General features: G+C 38.8%; 1 protein-coding gene across 1 annotated transcript in view; it reads right to left on the reverse strand.

Annotated features, from left to right (window-relative positions):
* Nucleotides 1-235: 235 nt before the first annotated feature.
* Nucleotides 236-26,934, reverse strand: part of slc26a3.2.S (solute carrier family 26 member 3 S homeolog) — a 49,098-nt gene continuing 22,399 nt past the window's right edge. Inside the window, exons 10-21 of the mRNA XM_018254587.2 lie at nucleotides 26,546-26,659; nucleotides 24,898-24,975; nucleotides 21,368-21,463; nucleotides 20,748-20,854; nucleotides 18,747-18,816; nucleotides 18,506-18,598; nucleotides 18,309-18,404; nucleotides 8,327-8,563; nucleotides 6,550-6,604; nucleotides 3,216-3,361; nucleotides 1,877-1,936; nucleotides 236-715 (exon numbers count right to left, since the gene is read on the reverse strand). Coding sequence (XP_018110076.2) covers nucleotides 692-715; nucleotides 1,877-1,936; nucleotides 3,216-3,361; nucleotides 6,550-6,604; nucleotides 8,327-8,563; nucleotides 18,309-18,404; nucleotides 18,506-18,598; nucleotides 18,747-18,816; nucleotides 20,748-20,854; nucleotides 21,368-21,463; nucleotides 24,898-24,975; nucleotides 26,546-26,659 — 1,176 coding nt within the window. The 3' untranslated portion in view covers nucleotides 236-691. The remainder of the gene's footprint in view (nucleotides 716-1,876; nucleotides 1,937-3,215; nucleotides 3,362-6,549; nucleotides 6,605-8,326; nucleotides 8,564-18,308; nucleotides 18,405-18,505; nucleotides 18,599-18,746; nucleotides 18,817-20,747; nucleotides 20,855-21,367; nucleotides 21,464-24,897; nucleotides 24,976-26,545; nucleotides 26,660-26,934) is intronic.

Consider the following 26,934-nt stretch of genomic DNA (forward strand, 5'->3'; position numbering starts at 1 on the left):
GAACATTATGATGAATTGTGTTATAATGGTCTACATTTTCTACACATTTGTTTGTAATTGGAGTAAATATTGTACAATTTGCCAATTAAACTTAGAATCTATGGGAATAATTATCAATGTTTGTATTTTTTTCTGTGTCCATTTATTCCATTTGAGGTTTTTTTTTTAAAAAAGGGTTTTTTTCCACGATTTTATCCATTCAAGTTTTTAAATTTGGATTTCTTAATAAACAAGGTAACATTCATTTTTTTTAAATAGTGAGTTTATTCGAAGAATAAAAAAAGCTCTAAAATTACACATATCCTAATTCTGATAAATAGGCCTAAATGTGCTAACTGTTATTAATCAGGGAAACGTGTTTTGCAACTCTTATTGACAGACTTAAACATACAGAAAAATACTATATTTTAATAAGCATTAATAAAAAAGGAGGGTATAAATATGGATTCCTTTAAGTTTTGCTGGGTGGTGTCCAATGAAGTTTACCTCTTTTATGATATGCATATTTTCATAAGAGACATCACATGAATGCATAAAAGACAGTAGAAATTAAGAAATAGTTTCCATCTAGGGGGAAAATAATGCCGGCAGGAGCTTGAGTAGGCAAGATGCTTTCCTTGGGTTCAGTGTTGATAAAAGTTTGGAATGTTAACAAACAGCCGCTGCCAGAGATTTTCATGACAAAACATCCTTAGAACTTTGTTTCATTTGGCATCTATGAAACAAATAAATAAAAATGTATATTTTTAAGAATCTGAATAACAATGCATGAAAATACTCTAGAAGTAAGATTATAAGATACTTACTACATTATGGGGCACATTTACCTAGGGTCAAATATCGAGGGTTAATTAACCCTCGATATTCGACCGTCAAAGTAACATCCTTCGACTTCGAATATCGAAGTCGAAGGATTTACCGTTATTCCTACGTTTGAACGATCGAAGGAATAATCGTCCTATCGAACGATTAAATCCTTCGAATCGAACGATTCGAAGGATTTTAATCCATCGATCGAAGGATATTCCTTCGATCAGGAAATTGTTAGGAAGCCTATGGGACCTTCCCCATAGGCTAACATTGGTTTTAGGTGGTGAACTAGGGGGTCGAAGAATTTTTTAAAGAGACAGTACTTCGACTATCGAATGGTCGAATAGTCAAACGATTGTTAGTTCGAATCGTTCGATTCGAAGTCGAAGGTCGTAGTCGAAGGTCGAAGTAGCCCATTCGATGGTCGAAGTAGCCATATTCGACCATTCGAAATTCGAACTTTTTTTCCTCTATTCCTTCACTCGAACTAAGTAAATGGGCCCCTATATGTTGTGCGTAAAGATAATATATTAATACAAGTAGGGGATCCGTTATTCAGAATGCTCTGAATTACAGGAAGGCCATCTCCCATAGACTCCATTATAGTCTAATAATTTTTCTAAATTATAATAAAACAGTACATTGCGCTTGATCCCAGCTAATAATTAATCCTTATTGGAGGCAAAACAATCAATCCTATTGGATTGTTTATCTAGAAAACCCTAGCATTCTGGATAACAGGTCTCATACCTGAATTGTTTAAAATTAATGATGATGATTAAATAGCACAAAGAGTAGCCCTTGCCATTTTTTGCCTCATGAAAGAAAGGGAAATCTTCATCTAAATGTCTCATTTACAGAAATGTTTTTCTTGGAAATGTTTTACTTGCATGATGTTGCATATAATGTAAAGCTTGCTATTTAGTCGGTATAATATCAAATCATATACAGTACTGGTAGTTTCTCAATTCAATTATTTTCTCTGTATAGGTACTCATATGAATCCTCATTAAAATGATCCTTAAGTGCACAAAATCACATCTTGGAAACAAAATTATTAACTCACTGGTCGTTCCCTCAGTGTTCCATTTGATGTCTCAGTTGTAAATAAAATATTTTCTGATTCCTAGAAAAAAAAGTTACAGCTATGAAAAAATAGCCTAAGGTTCACAAGCTGGTTACTTTCATCAGCTCTTCTAAAATATTCAGAGCAACGGTATTTAATAAATGCAAAAACATTTTGTATTTGTATTCTAGATGATTATGTTCCCTTATAACACTGGAGTTTGGTATTAAGGCCAATTCTGCAGCATAAGAAGCGGCGGCCAAGGGCAGAATGATACTATTATTATTATTATTATGCTTTATGTGTCTCAAGTTGCTGCTATTTGATTGACTTGGTTGAAATATTTTTAAAATTGTATTGGATTATTAATTAATTACTAACCCAGAAACTGTGTAACCTCCTGCAGGATGAAGGGAGTTTACAAGTGATGCAATATTGGCTGAGGCATCCTTTAATCAAGGGAGGCCTGAGACCATTAATTCTTCCTGCTTTATTACTAATGAGATAGGGATCAAGAATGAAACCATGTATACTTTCCCAGCTCCACATCACAATTAGTCGAGTGTGGAGCATTTTTTTTATCCAGTATTGTTGAATCTCACATATACTATTGTGAGAACACAAAAAATGCAGTCCACATGGTTCTTTTATTTTTTGTGAATAAGTGCTAGAAAGTAAGTGGAGCAAAATCTTGCCTCTTCCTAGGCACAACAGCGAAGGGTGTAGTAACAGGGTTTCTAAGTAACCCTCAAGTTAGGGTATTCCCATGTGCTGTTTGCAGCCCCCCCATAAATACACAAAAATATTCACAATGCAAAAAGTTATACCTTTGAATGAACAAAGTTTCCTTTGCGAGAATTTAATATAGCTTTTGCGAACCTGGAAACTGTTTAGCGTCCTTATCCAACAGTGGAAGGCTTGCAAATGTATAGTTTGAGCCAGTGCACAGTGAATGTAATAAAATGTCTTACTGAATAAGTTATATTTGCTCCAAAGATTACAACACCTTCAAGCAATTCTTAAAAGTTCAAAAATGTGCAATTATATTTGCAATGCAATAACAGTTTGAGGAAGAATATTATATTTTGAAATTACTGAATAATTGTGCAACTTGTGTTTCGCTTTGTGACTATTATTACATACTCCATATGAGTTCTAAGTGTGGGACAGGGCAAAAAGTACACTTTGCACAGTGTCTAATCGATTGTAAATGAGGTCTCATGCATCTGCCCTTTCTGAATACACAAAAATGAATATTATTCTTTCAGACCAACTGAGGATTACGGTATCCTAATAAATATTGATACATTTATGGAATATATATATATATATTTCTTACCTTTGAGGTGCCATTTTTCAATGCCAAATTTAGTCCTTTCTTTTCCAGCACATGTAAAACGGCATCATGGACAGTAAGAAAAAATATTGATGTTTTTATATCGTCATCAAAAAAATTACTCCTTTGTAACTTTTCCAAAACTCCACCTGAAGGGACACAAAATTATGGAATGAATAAATATATTTTTTAAAATGATCTTTATCCAGAACTACATTGCATTTCTAGACACCTCCTGATTTTGTCATTTATTGAAGAGGAGGAAACCATGGGGCAAAATGCCTAACCTGTGAAAATTCACCAGCAACAGCTTCACACACATTGCTACACTTCAGCAGGCAAAAATTCGCATAGACAACGCTAATTTACTAAAATGCAAAGTTGTGTCCAGGCTGCCGAATACTGGCAAATTTTCGCTACCGTTATGTCGGCAATCAAAGCAAAGATGTTCAATTATGCCTAGCGCAACTTCGTTAGAAGTCTTCACTCAGTCTTCGCTGTTTAATGGACGTATATGTTGCAGCAAATACATTACAATACACATGTCCAGGGAACCTAAATAAAGAACATACAGTTGTTATAATGCACTACACATGAGCCCACTGTATAGTTGGTGTTCCATATGTTAGAAAATGTATGGGGGAATCCGTTTACCCAAAAAAAATTTAAGGACTTTTGCAGGCTCTGAAAAAGGACTCCAGCGTTTTTTGGGACATAGAAAATGTTTCCACTAAAAATTGAGGAAGTCCTATGCACTCCATTGCACTTCGCCTGGTCTGAGCTGGTGAAGGCAAGTCTGGCGAAAGAGATACCGTTCAGTAAAATCCGCATCTTAGTGAATTTGCGGAGTTATGTCAATTTGCCAGAGCATAAATTTGCCTGCCGATAGAGTGTGAATGATCGCTGGCGTCTATCTCTTTCGCTAGCGAAGTTACGCCTGCGCCCGTTAGTAAATCGGCAAAGGGCCTGAATGAAATCACGCTGGCGAATTTTCACCAGCGTGAATCAGTTCGCTCCCTTTAGCAAATCTGCCCCCAAGTAGTTCCTGTTTAATGGAAAATGCGCCATCGACGGCTTCGCTCACATCGCAACACTTCGCCAGGCATAGATTCAACAACGCTAATTCACTAAAATCCGAAGTTGCTTCCAGGGCGCTGAACGCTGGCGAAGTTGCGCTATCGTTGCCTAATTTGCATACGGCGGGAAGTTAAAGTACAATGGATGTATATGTATGTATATGCAATGCAGCAAATACATTACATTACAGAAGCCTGGGAAACCTTAATAAAATAAAATAGAGTTATGTTGCCCTACAAATGAGCCCAGTGTATAGTTTATGTGCCACATGTTAGGAAATGTAGTGGGGAACCCCCAAAAAAATGTATAATCTTTTGCAACCTATCACCCTGTAAAAAGTAAAAGACGCCAGCATTTTTTGGGAAATTTTCAACTATTTTTTGAGGAACTCCTATCTACTCTATTGCACTTCGTCTGGTCTGAAGTGGCGAAGGAAAGTCTGGTGCAAGAGGTAATGTTCAGTAAAATCCGCATCTTAGTGAATTTGCTTAATTATGTCAAATCGCCAGAGCGAGAATTCGCCTGGTGTTAGAGTGCAAAGTAGCACTAGAGTCTATCTCCTTCGCTAGCGCATTTGCGCCAGGGCCCGTTAGTAAATCGGCAAAGTTCCGAAATTACGTCACGCTGGCGAATTTTCACCAGCGTTAGTCACTTTGCCCTTTAGTAAATTTGCCCGAAAGTAATGCATCTGTCCATTGTGGATGTTAGGGCTATTGCAAGCAGGGAAAAGCTAGCATTTTTGTGCCAAGGTCTGTCTGTCACTGCTCTGTACCCTTACATCTACATACATATTTACCTAATCAGTCACATATTAAATGTTACCTACCGTATATACTCGAGTATAAGCCGACCCGAGTATAAGCCGAGGTACCTAATTTTACCTACGAAAACTGGGAAAACTTATTGACTCTAGTATAAGCCTAGACACAACTACAGCCCTGTCTCCCAGCAGCGCACATTCCAAAGCGACCCCCCCAGCGATCAACCGGTCTTCTTTGCAAAGTTGATGGTGACAGAGAATTGCCAAACGGATTACTGTGTGCATTGTCCCACTGTCCCACTACCATGTGCAGAGGGTGCTGTGTGATATTGCCATCACTGTTATTATTTCATATAACCAACAGATGGCGCTGTGTGATATTGCAGTCACTGTTATTCTTTCATATAACCAACAGATGGTGCACTGTTATTCTTTCATATAACCAACAGATGGCGCTGTGTGATATTGCAGTCACTTTTATTCTTTCATATAACCAACAGAGGGCGCTGTGTGATATTGCAGTCTCTCCCCAAGCGAACTGTTGGTATAAGAATGATTAAAAGTGACTGCAATCTCAGCTACTGCCCAGTGACTCGAGTATAAGCCGAGGTAGACTTTTTCGGCACATTTTGGATGCTGAAAAACTCGGCTTATACTCGTGTATATACGATATATAGAAATATGGGCACTGCAAACAGGGGAGGAAGACCTGAACGGTATTGTGAATTGATTCATCAAGTACTCTGGTTATTTCATAATAAACAATTCATTTGGAAAAGTAAATATCAAGCCTAAACGTGTTTTAGACAAAATCGACGAAATACATTTTATTGGACAGGCAGAATCTGCTTATAAGTCTTGAACAGTTTACTAATAAACATCTTGATGGGAGCATTCTGAACATAAAAGACCATAAAAGACTATTGAAGCAATAAAAAATAATAGAGCTGTGCTGAACTTAGACCTACAAGAACACTTTATAAATGGTTACTGTGGGGACTAAGCAATATCATGGTTTTAAAATAAATTTATATTATCTGCGTTTAGTCTTTGACCCTACCCATAAATGACATTTTTTAAATGATTGTACAATAAATATAATACAGCCAAAGGGCTTGGTGATGCTGTTGAATTGGCCACTGTACATATGTTACTGTTAAGGGTACTCTGATTCACTGCGGATTACAAAACGTTAGGTATCCTTTCAGCAAAGTATGCAACCACGTGGGGAATTATCTAATACAGCTCAGCACTGTGCCACCATCATGAGTATGAGCTACCTATAGGTTAAGTGATGAGCCTTGTGGGATCTCATGTTAGAGACCCTGGTTCAATTCCCTGTGGCAACTCCTTGTGACCCTTAATCTCCATGTATCCCAGCATGCTTAATGCACCTATATTGGCTACCTTTCATGCTCTAAAAGCACGTTGAGTCCCACAGGAGACAAGTCCCTTAAGATGGCAGCTAAAACTGTCACCATAAGTAAGAAATAAACTTACAGTCAGCACCAGCAATGTATACATCTACATCAATCTTCAGGAAATCTTTTAGAGTCTGTAAAAGGAGAATTTTGATATTTTGTAAAAAATTTAATACGTTTGTACACAAAAGAGTATGCCTAATTCTCCAAAGACTACTGTTATTGTGATATGTATTAGGCATGGTATCATATTTCTTGTTAATTAAATCAAAATGTAGTATTTCATTGCTTATACGGGGTCTTTTACCAAAAACCCAAGTTCAAGAAGCTCCAAATTACAAAAAAGCCATCTCCCATAGGGGCAAATTCACTAACCTGCGGAGTTGCGCTTGCGCAGGCTTCGCCACACTTCGTCGCACTTCGCCAGGTGCCGCTAATTCACTAAAATCCAAAGTTGCGCTCAGGGAGGCGCTAATTCGTCAAGGAAAGCGCAGTTACGCTAGCGATGCCTAATTTAAATACGGCACCAAGTTAAAGTACAATGGATATATGTGTAGCAGGAAATATATTACACTACACAAGCCTGGGAAAGCTTCATATAATAAAATAGAGTTGTTATTTTGCCCTATACATGTGGCCACTGTATAGTTTAGGTGCCATATGTTAGGAAATGTAGGGGGGAAGGAGGGTACCCCCAAAAAAATTTATGATCTTTTTCAGCCTATCACCCTTAAAAAAGGAAAAGACGCCAGCGTTTTTTGGGAAGCAATCCCTATCTACTCTATTGCACTTCGCCTGGTCAGAGGTGGTGAAGGCAAGTCTGGCGCAAGAGGTAACATTCAGTAAAATGCGCAAGTTAGTGAATTAGCGTAGTTATGTCCCATCGCCATAGCGCAACTTCGCCTGGCGTAAGGGTGCGAAGTAGCGCTAGAGTAGGTCCACTTCGCTAGCGAATTTAGTTAGTAAATCGGCGAAGAAACAAAATGACGTCACGCTGGCGAATTTGCGCTAGCGTTAGCCGCTTTGCTCTTTAGTGAATTTGCCCCATACAATCTATTTTTAGTAAATAATTAATATTTTCTCTAAACTGACAATACTGTTGTACCTTGTACTTATTGGTAATTATGCTGCTTTCTATACATGGACACCCACACACAGAGATGCAAATCAGCATTTTTAAAATTCCTGTTTTATTGTGATATTTTAAGCAATTTTCAATTGATTTGCTGTTATAAATAACAATGTCCTGTATCCCTGTCACTTTTCTAAACAGCATTACTTTCTGTTCAATACTTTAGTCATTGTTTTTGTCTTGTTTTCCTTGTAATAAAGGGAGAGCCTCCTTCCCTGCAAGGCACATAACACTAGTACTTTCTGCACAACTATCTTAGATATCGATTCCAATTAAACGTAAGCCTGCCTTATGTAGATGAGTTAATGTAAACCCTTCTCTTTAGCTTGCTGTAGGTTTATCAACAACATTATAATGTGAATGACACAAAGAAATCAAAGCACACTAGAGAAGTGAATAAAATAGCAATACAGAAGATGGTTTCTAAATTGTGCTTGCTTGACTGTGTTGTCATAGTCTAAACTCAATAGTACCTAAAGAAATGAAAATATATATAGATTCTATTAATCTAACAAAAGAATGAGGAAAGACGAAGATTTACCACCCTCATTCCGTATGGAGGATAAATTATAGAACTGTAAATGAAGGTATTCCAAATGCCTGTTCATGATTTCCATTAGTATCATCTTCATAAGCTTTGCACAATGGATCTTAGAGAAAAGCCTTGGTATTAATATTCTGGGTTTTTTTAATAAAGGACATACAACAAATTAGAAATACTTACTCCTTTTAGAATCTTCATTCCGGACAAATCAATAAATGATACTGCTCCAAAATCAAGAATTAGACTGTGAATGTTAACTTTAGGAACTGCAATGTTCATTGGAAGATCTGCATTCCAGTCAATATCTGCAGGCAAATCTGCAGTATTAGTAGGCTGGTCCAGTTCTTCCAATGTATTATTATCTAGTTCCTCATCCTCAATGTCTTTGCAATCAGGAGATACAGTGACCAAACCTTTCTGTAAGAAAAAAAAAATCAAATGACAGGTTGATTATGTTAAGTCAAAATCATAATTCTGAAGTTACTTATGCGTTATGATTGTGATTTTGTGTACCCCCAATATCCATTACTGATCCATGCTACAGCTAATGGAAGTCTATTAAAAGATGTTAGCTTTTTAATTGAAATTCCCTAAAAAGACTCTAAACAGACCCCAGAATAGGGATGTAGCGAACGTCGGAAAAAAAGTTCGCGAACATATTCGCGAACTTGCGCAAAAATGCGAGCGGTTCGCGAACGGTTCGCGAACCCCATAGACTTCAATGGGAAGGCGAACTTTAACATCTAGAAAAGACATTTCTGGCCAGAAAAATGATTTTAAAGTTGTTTAAAGGGTGCAACGACCTGGACAGTGGCATGCCAGAGGGGGATCAAGGGCAAAAATGTATCTGAAAAATCTGCCTGTGTGTGCTTGGAAGAGATAGTGTAGGGGGAGAGCTGTTAGTGATTTCAGGGACAGATGATAGTAAGTTTGCTGGCTAGTAATCTGCTTGATACTGCTCTGTATTGGAGGGACAGAAGTCTGCAGGGATTTGAGGGACATTTTAGCTTAGGTAGCTTTGCTGGCTAGTAATCTACTGTTCTCTTTAAACAACTGCCATACGTTGACCTTGTAGGCATTGTTTGCCCAGTTTTTTTGGACGCAGCCACTGAAGCACAGTTGCCAGAAAAAATATGCCATATAAATGCTGAAAATAGTCATTTTTCGCCATACGTTGACCTTGTAGACATTGTTTGCCCAGTTTTTTTGGACGCAGCCACTGAAGCACAGTTGCCAGAAAAAATATGCCATATAAATGCTGAAAATAGTAATTTTTCGCCATACGTTGACCTTGTAGACATTGTTTGCCCAGTTTTTTTGGTTGCAGCCACTGAAGCACAGTTGCCAGAAAAAATATGCCACATAAATGCTGAAAATAGTCATTTTTTGCCATATACGTTGAGTCAACGTATGGCAAAAAATGACTATTTTCAGCATTTATATGGCATATTTTTTCTGGCCTCTGTGCTTCAGTGGCTGTGGCCAAAAAAACTGGGCAAACAATGCCTACAAGGTCAACGTCGTTGACCTTGTAGGCATTGTTTGCCCAGTTTTTTTGGCCACAGCCACTGAAGCACAGAGGCCAGAAAAAATATGCCATATAAATGCTGAAAATAGTCATTTTTTTGGTCGCAGCCACTGAAGCACAGTTGCCAGAAAAATTATGCCATATAAATGCTGAAAATATAAATTTTTTTGGTTGCAGCCACTGAAGCACAGAGGCCAGAAAAATTATGCCATATAAATGCAGAAAATATGCATTTTTTTGGTCGCAGCCACTGAAGCACAGTTGACAGAAAAATTATGCCATATAAATGCTGAAAATATAAATTTTTTTGGTTGCAGCCACTGAAGCACAGAGGCCAGAAAAATTATGCCATATAAATGCAGAAAATATGCATTTTTTGGTCGCAGCCACTGAAGCACAGTTGCCAGAAAAATTATGCCATATAAATGCTGAAAATAGTAATTTTTTTGGTTGCAGCCACTGAAGCACAGAGGCCAGAAAAATTATGCCATATAAATGCTGAAAATATGCATTTGTTTGGTCGCAGCCACTGAAGCACAGTTGACAGAAAAATTATGCCATATAAATGCTGAAAATATAAATTTTTTTGGTTGCAGCCACTGAAGCACAGAGGCCAGAAAAATTATGTCATATAAATGCAGAAAATAGGCATTTTTTTGGTCGCAGCCACTGAAGCACAGAGGCCAGAAAAAATTAAACCAGTAGGGTTTGCACCCTAGTTTGTAACGGTGGCGGAGGGAGGAGGAGGACGCTAAAGGACAGCTGTGTGTGGAGTCATGAGGCTTGAAGAGAAGGACAGCTGCATAGAAGTCAGAACAAGTCTTCCGGCGTGCAGTAACCCTCCGAGATCCACCCCTCATTCATTTTAATAAAGGTCAGGTAATCGACACTTTTGTGACCTAGGCGAGTTCTCTTCTCAGTTACAATCCCTCCTGCTGCACTGAAGGTCCTTTCTGAGAGCACACTTGAGGCTGGGCAAGACAAGAGGTTCATGGCAAATTGTGACAGCTCTGGCCACAGATCAAGCCTGCGCACCCAGTAGTCCAGGGGTTCATCGCTCCTCAGAGTGTCGATATCTGCAGTTAATGCCAGGTAGTCCGCTACCTGCCGGTCGAGGCGTTCTTTGAGGGTGGATCCAGAAGGGTTGTGGCGCTGCCTTGGACAGAAAAACATTTGCATGTCTGACGTTACAGACTGGCCAAAGGGCTTTGTCCTTGCAGGTGTGCTCGTGGCAGGATTACTGGCACCTCTGCCCCTGGAATGTTGATGAGTTCCTGAAGTGACATCACCCTTAAAAGCATTGTACAACATGTTTTGCAGGCTGGTTTGTAAATGCCGCATCTTTTCGGACTTGTGGTATGTTGGTAACATTTCTGACACTTTATGCTTGTACCGAGGGTCTAGTAGCGTTGCGACCCAGTACAGGTCCTTCTCCTTAAGCCTCTTGATACGGGGGTCCTTCAACAGGCATGACAGCATGAAAGACCCCATTCTCACAAGGTTGGATGCAGAGCTATCCATCTCCGCTTCCTCATTATCAAGGACTGCATCATCCACGGTCTCCTCCCCCCAGCCACGTACAAGACCAGGGGTCCCCAAAAGGTCACCACTAGCCCCCTGGGAAGCCTGCTCCTGTTGGTCCTCCTCCTCCTCCTCCACAAAGCCACCTTCCTCCTCTGACTCCACTTCTGGCACCTCTCCCTGCGTTGCAGCAGGTGCCTGGGTTCGTTCTGGTGATTCCGACCAGAAATCGTGCGCTTCCAGCTCCTCGTCACGCTGGTCTACAGCCTCATCTGTCACTCGTCGCACGGCACGCTCCAGGAAGAAAGCGAAGGGTATTAGGTCGCTGATGGTGCCTTCGGTGCGACTGACCATATTTGTCACCTCTTCAAAAGGTCGCATGAGCCTGCAGGCATCGCGCATAAGCACCCAGTAACGGGGGAAAAAATCCCCAGCTGTGCAGATCCAGTCCTACCACCCAGTTCAAAAAGGTACTCGTTGACGGCCCTTTGTTGTTGCAGCAGACGTTCCAACATAAGGAGCGTTGAATTCCAGCAAGTCTGGCTGTCAGAAATCAAACGCCTGACTGGCATGTTGTAGCGCTGCTGAATGTCAGCAAGGCGTGCCATGGCTGTGTAGGAACGTCTGAAATGGGCCGACACCTTTCTGGACTGGGTGAGAACGTCCTGGAATCCTGGGTACTTGGAGACAAAACGTTGGACTATTAAATTTAACACATGTGCCATGCAGGGCACATGTGTTAAATTGCCTAGTCTCAACGCTGCCAACAGATTGCTTCCATTGTCACACACCACTTTTCCGATCTGCAGTTGGTGTGGGGTCAGCCACCGATCGGCCTGTGACTGCAGAGATGACAGGAGTACAGATCCGGTATGGTTTTTGCTTTCCAGGCACGTCATCCCCAAGACAGCGTGACAACGGCGTACCTGGCACGTCGAATAGCCTAGGGGGAGCTGGGGGTGCACAGGTGTGGAGGAGGAGAAGGAGGACCCAGCAGCAGAGTAAGAAGAAGAAGAAGACGAGGTAGAGAGCGATGGAGGAGTAGAGGTGGTGGCAGAACCGCGTGCAATCCGTGGCGGTGACACCAACTCCACTGTTGTTGTTGAGCTACCCATTCCCTGCTTCCCAGCCATTACCAAGTTCACCCAGTGGGCAGTGTAGGTGACATACCTGCCCTGACCATGCTTGGAGGACCATGCGTCAGTAGTCATATGGACCTTTGGCCCAACACTAAGTGACAGAGATGCGGTAACTTGGCTCTGCACATGTTGGTACAGGTGTGGTATTCCCTTTTTAGAAAAAAAATTGCGGCTGGGTACCTTCCACTGCGGTGTCCCAATTGCTACAAATTTGCGGAAGGCCTCAGAGTCCACCAGCTGGTATGGTAAAAGCTGGCGGGCTAAGAGTGCAGACAAGCCAGCTGTCAGACGCCGGGCAAGGGGGTGACAGTCAGACATTGGCTTCTTACGCTCAAACATGGCCTTCACAGAAACTTGGCTGGTGGCAGATGACTGGGAATGGGAACAGGTGGTCAAGGTGGAAGGCGGAGTGGAGGGTGGTTCAGACGGGTCAAGGAGAGCAGAGGTAGAGCAGTAAGATGCTGGACCAGAAGGAGTGTGGCTTTTAGTTTGCCTGTTGCCTTTGAGGTGTTGCTCCCAAAGTGCTTTGTGCTTGCCGCTCATGTGCCTTCGCATAGAAGTTGTACCTATGTGGCTGTTGGGCTTACCAAGGCTCAGTTTCTGACTGCACTCATTGCAAATTACAATGCTTTTGTCAGAGGCACACACATTAAAAAAATCCCACACTGCTGACTTTTTGGAAGTGTGCGATCTGGCGGGTAACAGTAGAAGTTGGCGGAGTTGGCGGTATTGGCGGCAATGGCGGGTGCGTTGGCCGGCTGAACACAGGTGCCGATACATGTTGTTGCCCTACTGATCCCTGCGGGCTGTCCTCCCTGCTTCTTCTAAGTCTTATTCTCCTACTGCCTCTCTGACTCTCCGTCTCTCCATCTGAACTACCCTCCTCTTGCTCTCTTCTACTAGGCACCCACAAAACATCAATCTCCTCATCATCATTCTCCTCAGATGCATCAATTTCTTCTGACACATCACAGAAGGAAGCAGCAGCGGGGACCTCCTCCTCATCACTCATTATGTCCATCTCTATCGTGTTCTCTGCCAGAATTAAATCTGGTGTAAGGTCCTCATCTCCTTCATCTTCTTCTGGCAATAATGGTTGCGCATTACTCAGTTCAAGAAAACTCATTGGAAAATAACTCCTCTGACCCCAGTGAAGAAGGGGCACCGGTGGTGGAGGAAGTGTTACGTGGGGTGGCCATAGCAGTGGAGGATGAGGAGGATGTTGTGGTAAAGTTAGAAACGGTAGAGGATGGGGTGTGCTGTGTAAGCCAGTCAACTACCTCTTCAGCATTTTGGGAGTTCAGGGTCATTGGCTTTTTAAAACTGGGCAATTTGCTAGGGCCACAGGATTGCATAGCAGCACGGCCCCTAGCACGGCCTCTGCGTGGCGGCCTGCCTTTGCCTGGCATTATTTTTAAAAAAACAACAACAACAACAAAAACTCAGTTGGTTTTTCTGGAAACGATAATACACACAGCTAGATGGCGGGTTGAAGAAAACACTGTGCAAATAATGCCTACAAAGTCAACGTATACACTACTACAGCGGTGGATACGGATTACGTAAAATATATGAATGCTGCTTGAAAAAAGTTAACTCAAGTGGTTTTTCTAGAGACGATAATATTATCAATATTTAGACAAAATGTGAACAAGGTCACACAGCTCGATGGCGGGTTGAAGAAAACAGTGTGCAAATAATGCCTACAAGGTCAACGTATACACTACTACAGCGGTGGATACGGATTACGTAAAATATATGAATGCTGCTTGAAAAAAGTAACTCAAGTGGTTTTTCTAGAGACGATAATATTATCAATATTTAGACAAAATGTGAACAAGGTCACACAGCTCGATGGCGGGTTGAAGAAAACAGTGTGCAAATAATGCCTACAAGGCCAACGTATACACTACTACAGCGGTGGATACGGATTACGTAAAATATATTATGGCTGCTTGAAAAAAGTGACTCCGGTGTTTTTCTGGAGACGGTAATATTATGGATATTTAGACAGAATGGGAACAAGGTCACACAGCTCGATGGCGGGTTGAAGAAAACAGTGTGCAAATAATGCCTACAAGGCCAACGTATACACTACTACAGCGGTGGATACGGATTACGTAAAATATATTATGGCTGCTTGAAAAAAGTGACTCCGGTGTTTTTTCTGGAGACGGTAATATTATGGATATTTAGACAGAATGGGAACAAGGTCACACAGCTCGATGGCGGGTTGAAGAAAACAGTGTGCAAATAATGCCTACAAGGCCAACGTATACACTACTACAGCGGTGGATACGGATTACGTAAAATATATGAATGCTGCTTGAAAAAAGTGACTCCGGTGTTTTTTCTGGAGACGGTAATATTATGGATATTTAGACAGAATGGGAACAAGGTCACACAGCTCGATGGCGGGTTGAAGAAAACAGTGTGCAAATAATGCCTACAAGGCCAACGTATACACTACTACAGCGGTGGATACGGATTACGTAAAATATATGAATGCTGCTTGAAAAAAGTGACTCCGGTGTTTTTTCTGGAGACGGTAATATTATGGATATTTAGACAGAATGGGAACAAGGTCACACAGCTCGATGGCGGGTTGAAGAAAACAGTGTGCAAATAATGCCTACAAGGCCAACGTATACACTACTACAGAGGTGGATACGGATTACGTAAAATATATGAATGCTGCTTTGAAAAAAGTGACTCCGGTGTTTTTTCTGGAGACGGTAATATTATGGATATTTAGACAGAATGTGAACAAGGTCACACAGCTCGATGGCGGGTTGAAGAAAACAGTGTGCAAATAATGCCTACAAGGCCAACGTATACACTACTACAGCGGTGGATACGGATTACGTAAAATATATGAATGCTGCTTGAAAAAAGTGACTCCGGTGTTTTTTCTGGAGACGGTAATATTATGGATATTTAGACAGAATGGGAACAAGGTCACACAGCTCGATGGCGGGTTGAAGAAAACAGTGTGCAAATAATGCCTACAAGGCCAACGTATACACTACTACAGCGGTGGATACGGATTACGTAAAATATATGAATGCTGCTTGAAAAAAGTGACTCCGGTGTTTTTTCTGGAGACGGTAATATTATGGATATTTAGACAGAATGGGAACAAGGTCACACAGCTCGATGGCGGGTTGAAGAAAACAGTGTGCAAATAATGCCTACAAGGCCAACGTATACACTACTACAGCGGTGGATACGGATTACGTAAAATATATGAATGCTGCTTGAAAAAAGTGACTCCGGTGTTTTTTCTGGAGACGGTAATATTATGGATATTTAGACAGAATGGGAACAAGGTCACACAGCTCGATGGCGGGTTGAAGAAAACAGTGTGCAAATAATGCCTACAAGGCCAACGTATACACTACTACAGCGGTGGATACGGATTACGTAAAATATATGAATGCTGCTTGAAAAAAGTGACTCCGGTGTTTTTTCTGGAGACGGTAATATTATGGATATTTAGACAGAATGTGAACAAGGTCACACAGCTCGATGGCGGGTTGAAGAAAACAGTGTGCAAATAATGCCTACAAGGCCAACGTATACACTACTACAGCGGTGGATACGGATTACGTAAAATATATGAATGCTGCTTGAAAAAAGTGACTCCGGTGTTTTTTCTGGAGACGGTAATATTATGGATATTTAGACAGAATGGGAACAAGGTCACACAGCTCGATGGCGGGTTGAAGAAAACAGTGTGCAAATAATGCCTACAAGGCCAACGTATACACTACTACAGCGGTGGATACGGATTACGTAAAATATATGAATGCTGCTTGAAAAAAGTGACTCCGGTGTTTTTTCTGGAGACGGTAATATTATGGATATTTAGACAGAATGGGAACAAGGTCACACAGCTCGATGGCGGGTTGAAGAAAACAGTGTGCAAATAATGCCTACAAGGCCAACGTATACACTACTACAGCGGTGGATACGGATTACGTAAAATATATTATGGCTGCTTGAAAAAAGTGACTCCGGTGTTTTTTCTGGAGATGGTAATATTATGGATATTTAGACAGAATGTGAACAAGGTCACACAGCTCGATGGCGGGTTGAAGAAAACAGTGTGCAAATAATGCCTACAAGGCCAACGTATACACTACTACAGCGGTGGATACGGATTACGTAAAATATATTATGGCTGCTTGAAAAAAGTGACTCCGGTGTTTTTTCTGGAGACGGTAATATTATGGATATTTAGACAGAATGTGAACAAGGTCACACAGCTCGATGGCGGGTTGAAGAAAACAGTGTGCAAATAATGCCTACAGGGCAAATAATGCCTAAAAGGTCAACTTATACACTACTACAGCGGTAGTAAAATAAAAAAAGTAAAATAAAAAAAAAATGAATATTAAAAAAAAAAAATTAAAGTTGGTGCTGCTGAACTACTAGGAGCAGCAGATTAGCACACCAGTCCCACTCCCCAACACTGCTAGACTAATAGCACTGGGCTCTTATAGTAGTAGTAGTAGTAGTAGTAGTAAAACAACAAAAAATAAATAAAAGCAGTCCTTACAAGGACTACTGTTATTGCAGCAGTCAGCAGATGAGATCAGAAGCAGGACAGCTGCCCACTGCAGCTACATACAGAGCACTGCAGTAGAAGGTAGATTACTAGCCAGCAAAGCTACCTAAGCTAAAATGTCCCTCAAACCCCTGCAGACTTCTGTCCCTCCAATAACAGAGCAGTATCAAAACGATTACTAGCCAGCAAACTTTCAACTGTCCCTGAAATCACTAACAGGCAGCAGCTCTCTCCCTACACTATCTCTTCAGCACACACAGGCAGAGTGAAAAAACGCTGCAGGGCTTCGGTTTTTATAGGGAAGGGGAGTGGTCCAGGGGAGAGCTTCCTGATTGGCTGCCATGTACCTGCTGGTCTGGGGTGAGAGGGCAAAAAAAAGCGCCAACAATGGCGAACCCAAAATGGCGAACGTCGCGCGACGTTCGCGAACTTCCGGCGAGCGCGAACACCCGATGTTCGCGCGAACAAGTTCGCCGGCGAACAGTTCGCGACATCTCTACCCCAGAATAACATACCTTTCTTCTTGAATTCAGTCTGAAGCCTTTTCTAAATCACTAGTAGAAAACCATAGCTCATTTTAGCTAGTTTCTGGTCAAGAGTGAAGCTCCAACCCCCCTTTATTTTTTCTTCTCTCTCCTTCTGAATTTAACTGTGAAGACGGTCAAAAGGTGTCAGTTGTAAATTCTTGTGCCTACTGTTTCAATATAAATCAATAAGGTATGAGCAGCAGGCACCTCTTTGACCATCTTTACAGGTCTTGTCAAGTAGTGTGACATTCTTCCACTCTCCATTCATTTCTATGGTATTTTGAAAGCTACATCATTGTTTTCATTAATTTTCAATGACGCTGAAAATCTTAAATGTTTTAAATAAACTGAGAAAATTAAATAAATTGTTAGAGAATATTCCCATTGACTAATATACAACCTAGACCACATTCATTTTTTTCTGGTGACTTTTCATGTTTTTTTATTTGAGGTTTGAATAAACACTTTTTCAGCACCAGTGTTTTTTTGCCATATTATTCTTGAATTGAGAAAAAACAAAAACTCAATGTTTGATGAATAGGCCCCTGTATTTGTATTTTATACAGCCCATTTTCAGTTTATCAGGTGGGAGATCTTTATCAATATCTCTGATCCATCCAGGCCATAACTTGCCCCAGTGTCTCACAAACCCAGCACTCTTTTGGGTAAGCCATGATGCTTTCTTAAATTGTAAGTTCATTGACTAAACAAAGATAATAAGGAGGCTTATTCTGAATGCAGTGTGGGTGCTAATAAAACATAAACTAGTTAAATAAGTAATTCTCAAACTTCTTATACTCTAAGCTCCAGTTTATATAGTAAAAAATGTTATTCTATCCCTTATTAAACAGTTTATTGCTTCTTGAAAATTACTTACTGGTGTCACTTGCAGCTCTCCTTTCTTCAGTAATTTCTTGATTTTTCTTAAAGCCTTATTGCGTTTACGCAGTACCCATAGTGGGTTAAAACCAGTCTGCAAAATGGTATATAACAAAGATAAGAATTAAAACTTCCCTTTGAACAACATTGCCACCTGCTATATGAATGAAATAATTAAAAAAAACATATACTTACTGCAGCAGTGATTTTATCTCTGAAGAAATCTGCATTAGCAAAAAAGAGAGGAGCTGGAGATTTGAAGATTTTTACACCGTCTGGCTCATAAATCTGTAAAAATAGTGTGCATAATTATTGTGTGTCTGCTGAAGAAGTTTATATAGAAATGGATTAATAGAGACAGAGGTCAGAGAGTTAAAATGTGAGACAGAAATGATAAAATGCTTTCCAGACAAACACAAAATCCATTCCTACTTACATCACTGTAGTCTTTTTTTGTCCTGTAGATGTCTGTTCTACTAATATTGGCCAACACGGCAAATTTGGGGCTGTAAAAATAGAGGGGTTTAAAAACATTTATTTCACTGGTAATAGAGCTATAATCAGATTATACAATGTGTGCACCAAATTCAAATATATGGTAAAACACATATGCAGAAATGAAAATGATTGCTGGTATATATTGTTTTCCCTAATAATTAAGCTCCTAACAATGTAACGAGACATTAGAAACATTAAATTACAGTTGCTTGGGAAGCTGATACATGACGTTGCAAAATGACAAGAAAGCATAGTCTTCCATGTGAGCAGGTGGCCCTTCATCAGTCACAGAACTATTCAAAGCTGGTAATAAATCCCACCTAATTACAGTACTGACCCTCCAGCTGTGACTTAACCACAGGGAGCTGTTTCTGGCAGCTGGCAAGCCACACAATAAAGGTGAGACTTGGGATGCTACTGCAGAGTTCTGCTTGTTACTCAAAGGTATGGCCACTTCCTGAAGAAGAATAAACGGGCACACCACCACAGCCTGAACACTGAGCCAAGAGAATTTTTCTGCAGCTTTGATATACTGTAATTACATTTTAAACAGGTAAAACACAATTTAAAAATTTTTGAGACACCAAACATTTAAAGGGAGGGAGGGTAAAATATTAGGAGATAAGGTTGAAACAAAATGTCTCCTTTAAACAGCTGGCACATATTCTGAAATATAACGTATACTTGATTTCATCTTGCCACTTTAGTTCATCATCAAAATGACAATTATATCAAATACATATTATTTTCCAACTGAAAGAGTTGCCTCTGCTCATACTACAGACACATGTTTACAAAATCAGTTATTATATTCCCTTTTTAATTCTTTTGTATTATATTTCCAAGTTTTCTTTAAAGGAGAAGGAAAGTCAAAATCACTTCGGTGTGCCAAAAGTGAGGCAAGGTTTCACGTAAGTCAATACAATCATTGGGGGTGCCTAACTTTTGGTGCCCCCCAGTTATGTTGCCTTTCCTTCTCCTTCCAAGGTGTTGCTGGCTCAGCATTTAGTATCAGCTATGCTGGCTGGCTCATACTGTATATCACTTTTCATAGCCCTTCTATAATATTATAACTTACTTACAAGATAGCAGCAGGGTTGTGGCTTAACAATCAAGGGAAGTGATTGAATATCATTGGGTTGCAGCTAGTGGAACAAGCCATAAATGAAATGCTCCAGGGACAACACTATGTTTTCTGTTCTAAGACATACTATAGGTCACATTCCCTCTTGTGCAAACATTCTAATTCTCAATGACATGGAATAGTTATTTCAGTTGATTGAAATTACGTGCCTATTATTTCTGGTATATGCTTTAATTCTTCACCAATATTCTCAATCAATAGATTACTTTTACAATCAAACAATTACTTTTACAAGGTTTACCTTTAACATAAACATCTTTGAATTTCAAACATATGGCAAATATTAAGAAAGATATGTTATGCTTACATAACTTTTAAAAATGATACACATTAACAGGCATTCAGGGGCACAATTACTCATGGGTTGAAATTTCGCCAGCGACGGCTTCACACCCATTGCAACGCTTCACCAGATGAAAATTTGCTCAGGCAACGCTAATTCACTAAAATGCGAGATTTCGCCCTGGGCATCAGACACTGGTGAATTTTCGCTAGCACTACTTCGGCAATGCGAGCAAATCAAAGTGAAGAAGCGCTAGCGTTCAATTCTGCCTAGCGCAACTTCACTAGTGGTCTTGCGCACAGGCTAATTTGCATACAGCGGGAAATTTTACGTTGAATGCATGTCTTTATGTTACATGCTGCATCTAATACATTACATTTACACTGATAACTATACATGCAGAGGGAACCATAATAAAGTCAAAAAGGCTAAACAATCTTGAAAATGCACCTTAGAAGCCAAAAGATCTTCTGATTATGGATATTGTGTGATATCTCAAGCATTTTACTTACAATTGTACACGGAACACCACTGTTAGAAGTTCTATTCCAACACCGGCTGCCAGTCCAAGATCCAACCCAAGAAGCAGAGCTGCTATAAAGGTTAAAATCCATACAAGCTGTGAAAAATATATACCCATAAATTAGCCAGTGAAGCATAAAATGCAACAAGTTCTTTGTTTGTAAAATACTGCCGCAAAAGATTTAATTGGAAGATCAAGGATTACAACCTTTAAGTTATACCAGTATTCATTAAATAAAAATAATATAAATTAATTGTATGCTAAACATGAAAGGAATGGATAGAAATGGATAGAAATCATTACACATCTACTGGCCATCTCCATTTGGAAGATAGTATATTTAGCTGTTATGTCTAGAAAACTAGTTAAAAATGGTGATTATGTTCTAAATAAATTAAACTGGGTATAATGTGGTACTGCCAGTGACAAAACTATTATATTGCAGCTACAAATGTAGCCTTTCCTAGAAGAATAATCATTCTATTAATAGTGTAAAAACTATGTCATACAAGGCATATACAGTATATCCAATTAATACTGTACACTGTAAATTGTTTTAAAAAAAACTTAAGAAGATAGACGAGCAGTCACAGAAAGCTTTGTACTTACACAGTCAAACTTATCTCTCTTGAACAACACAGGAATTTCATTAAACTTCATTAGCATTCCTTTTAAATTGATGATAATTATGCCTGCCAGAACAGACTAAACCAGAGAAACAAAATGATTACTGTTTCCATTATCTTTCCCAAGATATATAAGAAAGACACATTAAAGCAAAAAGAATAAGGATGTTATTACTTTTACTAAAATTGCTATTCATAAGAGAATTATTGTTTTTACCTTTTGAATGGAATGGAATAAAGGCATAGTATCATAAAAAATGTATTTTATTTACACCTAAAAGCAATGTTTAATAAATAGGGGATGGGCTTATGACATAATTGGGTGTGGTAGTAAGAGCAGGGTGGATTGGTGATGTATAGGGCAGGGTCATTGCTAGTAGGGGTGTATATGATATTTGGGGCAGGGCAGTGACATAAGAGGTAGGTATTTGCCTTTGTATTTGAGTTTTGTTCAATAAACTCCGGTTTGCATTGTGGTTTCAAATAGTACAACAGAATATCAGGTGCATTTATATCAGGGAGAACTCACAAAATTGTCATCGCAAAGAATATGGGCTCCTTAGTTTATAACAAGGCTATAAATATAAACTAAAACTAACTGCAGTTTTAGTAGTATCCAGCATAACAAATCAGTATACATGCTAAATCTCACTCTGATCTACAACCTTAAGATGGCCATAGACGCAAAGATCCGATCGTATCGAATCGAGGATTCGTACGATTTTCGGACTGTGTGTGGAGAGTCCCGTCATTTTCCGTCCGGCGGTCGTTTGGTCAATTGGACAGGTTAGAAAATTTCTGTTGGCTGCCGATAATATCTCTGCATGTATTGCCAATCGTACGATTTTCAGTGGGAGACACTAGCTTTGTCGGACATAGATATCGTACGATTGCTGTCAGGGGCAGAATATTGGCTGATCTGTTCTTTAACTACTTTATTTGATCTGACTGGTAAGACTTTGATCTGAATGGTTAGTGGCAGGTCGGGAGATGGGGAAGTCCGATCGTACGATGATTCGTACGATCGGATCTTTGCATCTATGGCCAGCTTTAAGGACCCTAAGGAACCTTTAGTAAGAACATGGTCTAACTGAAAATGAGCATTTTTCTGTATTATGTATTCACCTTTATATGAACTATTTCTAAATAATTTAGAGGGCATTGTAAGCAATGTATCTATTTGCTGATAAATCCTTGTGGACAGTCTTTGGAATGTAGTAAAACTGTCAAATAGGGACACTTATTGATCACTTGTAGATAAAAGAAAGGTTACACACTTGTGGTTCTAAAATACAAATGGTACGTATAATATTATTGGGACAGGCAAAGCCTTTACAGGAAATTAAATACCTAAATATAAATATATAATAAATTATAAAATATATTTTAAAAATAAAAGAGTGCCTATAGAAATATACATACTTAGCTGTAGCAATGCATTCCAGTCCACACTTGTGACAATTAGAAATATATACAGGGTCACTAAGTAACATTGTACAAATCTGCACCTAGGCAGTAACCCATACCAACCAAGGCCTGAGGCCACATGCTTTCACCTCTCATAGTTTATTGCAAGTATAATTTGTTTATTGTGTAACATAAATGTAATGGCAGGAATATTATACCTTTTTAGCATGTATACACATAGGCGGTGAAAGGAATGTGTTGTAGCACAGTTAAAGTAATTTGGAGCAAGGTAATTGCACACTTTCCCTTTGATCATTAAACATATATATATATATATATATATATATATATATATATATATATATATATATATATATATATATATATATATATATATAGTTATAATATAGTATAATATATAACTATAATATAATTGAATGATTATAATATCATATATATTATAACTATAATATATATGAATGGTTAAAATATAATATATATTATAACTATAATATAATGAAATGGTTTAATGACTTTAATGACAGAATCAGAATTTCTCCAGCTACACTTTTATACATTAAATTGTCCCTAATATACCTTGAGAAAAAATATACAGTATATTTTTTATTAGTCTGTACCCTTGGTATTCACTTTGCAAGTAATGATGACATGCAGTTGTTTGGTATCATTCTAGCACAAGCCAGTGATATTTTTATTGCACTCTGTTAAATTTTCTACTATAATTTATGGGTGTGTAAATATTATTAAAAACCATTACTACTCATTAACTAAATGTAAGTGTGATATAAATGTCTGTTAACTTCCTTTCTCTTTATATATTAACCCTTTTGGCATTTCTATGGAACCCTACAAAGTCCCTCAGCACAGCATTTTTCTGTTTAGCTATTACTGGAAAATAAGGTGTGAGTAAAGTGCTGCGTTATGTTAATTCATTTTTGCTTTAATTAACTGATAAAAAAATGAAAAAACTCATAGCAGTTATGATTTTAACATAATCTGCATGAATATATTAGTTGAGCATAATTGTTTTACTGCATCCCCACTACATTTGTAGTGATTACACTTATAATGTCTTTCAGTCATGCAACATAAATGTTGTATATAAGACCATATTGTTTCACAAATGCACTGAAAAACATTTAACTGTTAAAAGATTTAGAAGTGGCTTTGGAAGTAAAAGGGAGTTATGATGGGTTAACTGACATAAATACTGAGGAATTAGTAGTAGGGATTAGTTGGCATGTATTTGCGGATAGAAGTTCCGGGTGCGGGTATAGACGCGGTCAGCGGTTCTGCGGGTTTTCTCAATAGCGATTTTTACTCCTTTTTTCTGATCACACCTACTTCTGATGACGTCACTTCCAGTTTACAATGACAGCACTTCCTGATTCTTGATGGTCAGCGGGTCGCGGGTCCGGGTTGCGGATAAGGTACTTGCGGGTCGGGTAGCGGGTCCCAGAAGGTAAGAATGTGTGTCCGGGTTGCAGGTACGGGTTCCAAAAAATGGACCCGCACAGGACTATACTTCTGTACTTCGCCACCGAAATTGCGGCAAAAATTTGCCATGTTCAAGATGTTTTTATCCCCCCTTGTCTTCCACATAAGTCTTTGGGGTGGGCGGGGGGTACAGGAGCTCTCCAGCAATGATTTTTTAAGAAATTTGCAACATGGGAGCCATCTTTTTCTATCAAGAACAGTTGTATCATAGTAAAAAGGAGCTTCTCTAAAAAATGTAGAACAATGTACATGCATGCTTAATGTAATTTTGCCAAACCAATAACTCCAATGCAATATCAAAAATTAGCAGTTTTAGGTTTTCCATAATTTCACCAAAGCGAAATACAGCTTGCTTGCTAATCACTAGTAAACAAAAAAAATCTTATTCAAACAATACGTCATGGAAAATGCTAGGATTCATATCTTTCTAGTCATATCAGATAACATATACCAAACCTTATTTTTTCAAATTACTGTACAAGTCCAGTGATGCTACTGTTCTAAAGCAGTGATGATCTGTACCACCAATAAGGTTAGTAATTCTAAATGGAGAATTATTTAAATGCTGCAGTTTATGTGTACAAATACCTTAGGCAATGGCTCCAGAAGATATCCAACAGCCAATGTAACAATCAAAACGATTATTCCTGATATAATTCCAGCAACCTGTAATAATAACCATGAAAGTGTCATATATCAGAAATAATAGTTCATAAAACTGATATTGGTTTGGGATAGAATTATTTTATCCAACACAAACATACATACTAACATAACAATGCTTATTTATTAAGTGTCAGTTTTTTGTGATTTTAGAGGTTTTTGAAACAACAATTGTCATTTTAAAAGTGCAGATTATAAAAAGTATGAACTAGAAAAGAACAATGCAAAAAAAAACCTGAAAACATCTAAAAATTCAAGTTTTTTCAGACACTTTGTAGCAAAAGATAATCCTAAAACCTCTAAAATTCTAATTGGATTAAAAATGGTCCAATAGGATCAGCGCATCTCCCACTGACTTCTATAGCACCTCAACAACTTTTACTTGGCAAAGTTTCGCCTTAGAGATTTTCATGGTTTTTGACCTTAATAAATCTTGCATTTTTAGAAATATAGGAAAATCACAAATATTTCGAGATTCATGAAAAAAAAGACAACTCTGCAATCCTATTGAATCACAGTTGTTCTTTTTAAATGGGAAAATCTTTTATGTACTGGCTACCTTTAGATAAATGACTACAACACTGAAAGAAAATGAAGACACATATAAGATGGTCTAATTGTGCAATATCTAGCTTGGCCCATGAGTCTATTGGCTGGATAACTGTAAAGCCACCCAGTGCATGGCCACCTTTAAGCTGTTTGACATCATGCATTCCATGGTAAAACAATAATTTGACAATTGTTTCCCAATTTTGGATTATGTGATGCACTTTCCTTATGTTTGACCCTCCTAAATTCTTATATCTGGAGGCCAACAAATTGACTAATTATCATGCAAATGAGTGTGAACTGACTAAATCCAATGGAATGATTGGTATATGCTTCAGGAAGGCCTTCATACAAGCACCCTTTTTTCTAAAGCCACAATATATCATTTATCTTACCTATAAGTATTTTGAGACTACTGATCTGATTCTAATTAGTGATGGGCGAATTTGCGCCGTTTCGCTTCGCCGAAAAATTTGCGAATTTCGCAAAACGGCAAAAAATTCGCGAAACGGCGCCGGCGTCTCGTTTTTGACGCCGGCGCCCGTTTTTTCGACGCCGGCGCCCGTTTTTGACGCCGGCGTCCGTTTTTCGAAAAAAAAAATTTGACGCCGGCGAATTTTTACCGCGAATTTTCGCGGGCGTTTCGCGAATTTATTCATTAATTCGCCGTAAATTCGCCCATCACTAATTCTAATCCTAACACTATAATCTGAGTTGAAAGGAAAACAAAAAATTTGTTTTATTTGTTTTCCCAGAATGAAAGCAAATGTGTTTGCATGGGTAGCAGGAAATACATAAAAGCACATAATTTGACTATAAATTTTAAAAACACAAATAATTCATTCAACACACCCCATAAAAGTATAACTATACACCTATTATTACAATACCTCCCCTTTGTTTTATGCTTAATTCCTTTACATGTAATGTGTAATGTTATTTGTAATTCTAGCAGCACTCCAAGTTCAGGGGCAATAACTAAAATGATGATGTGTGTCTTCCCGTAACAAAAATACCATGCTACCTGAGTTTTGCCTCCTGTGCTTTCTTGTACTGATGACCTTGATAATGATGTGCTAGCCGCAAATCCTCTGAATGAGCCACATACAATATTGCTTAACCCAAATGCTATTAGCTCCTGTATAAAATAATTGGAAAAATATGTATAGTAACGTATTGGCTGAAATAGTTATGAAAGAAACAGGTTAGTTTTCCTTACAGATAGAATTAAAATGAACTTCAAGCATGCTTTTATGATTTTGTTTTCATTTGCCTATTTATTGTTTCATTTTGCCCTGAAATTTATTTTAGATTGTTATTAATATTGTTTATAATTTTTAATATATTTTTCTACAAAGGCCCTCTCCCTTCCCATCTTTATCTTTTATTCATTGTTAAGTGTAGATAAGTTGA

Source organism: Xenopus laevis, chromosome 3S (assembly GCF_017654675.1).
Source record: "Xenopus laevis strain J_2021 chromosome 3S, Xenopus_laevis_v10.1, whole genome shotgun sequence".
Classification (NCBI taxonomy): domain Eukaryota; kingdom Metazoa; phylum Chordata; class Amphibia; order Anura; family Pipidae; genus Xenopus; species Xenopus laevis.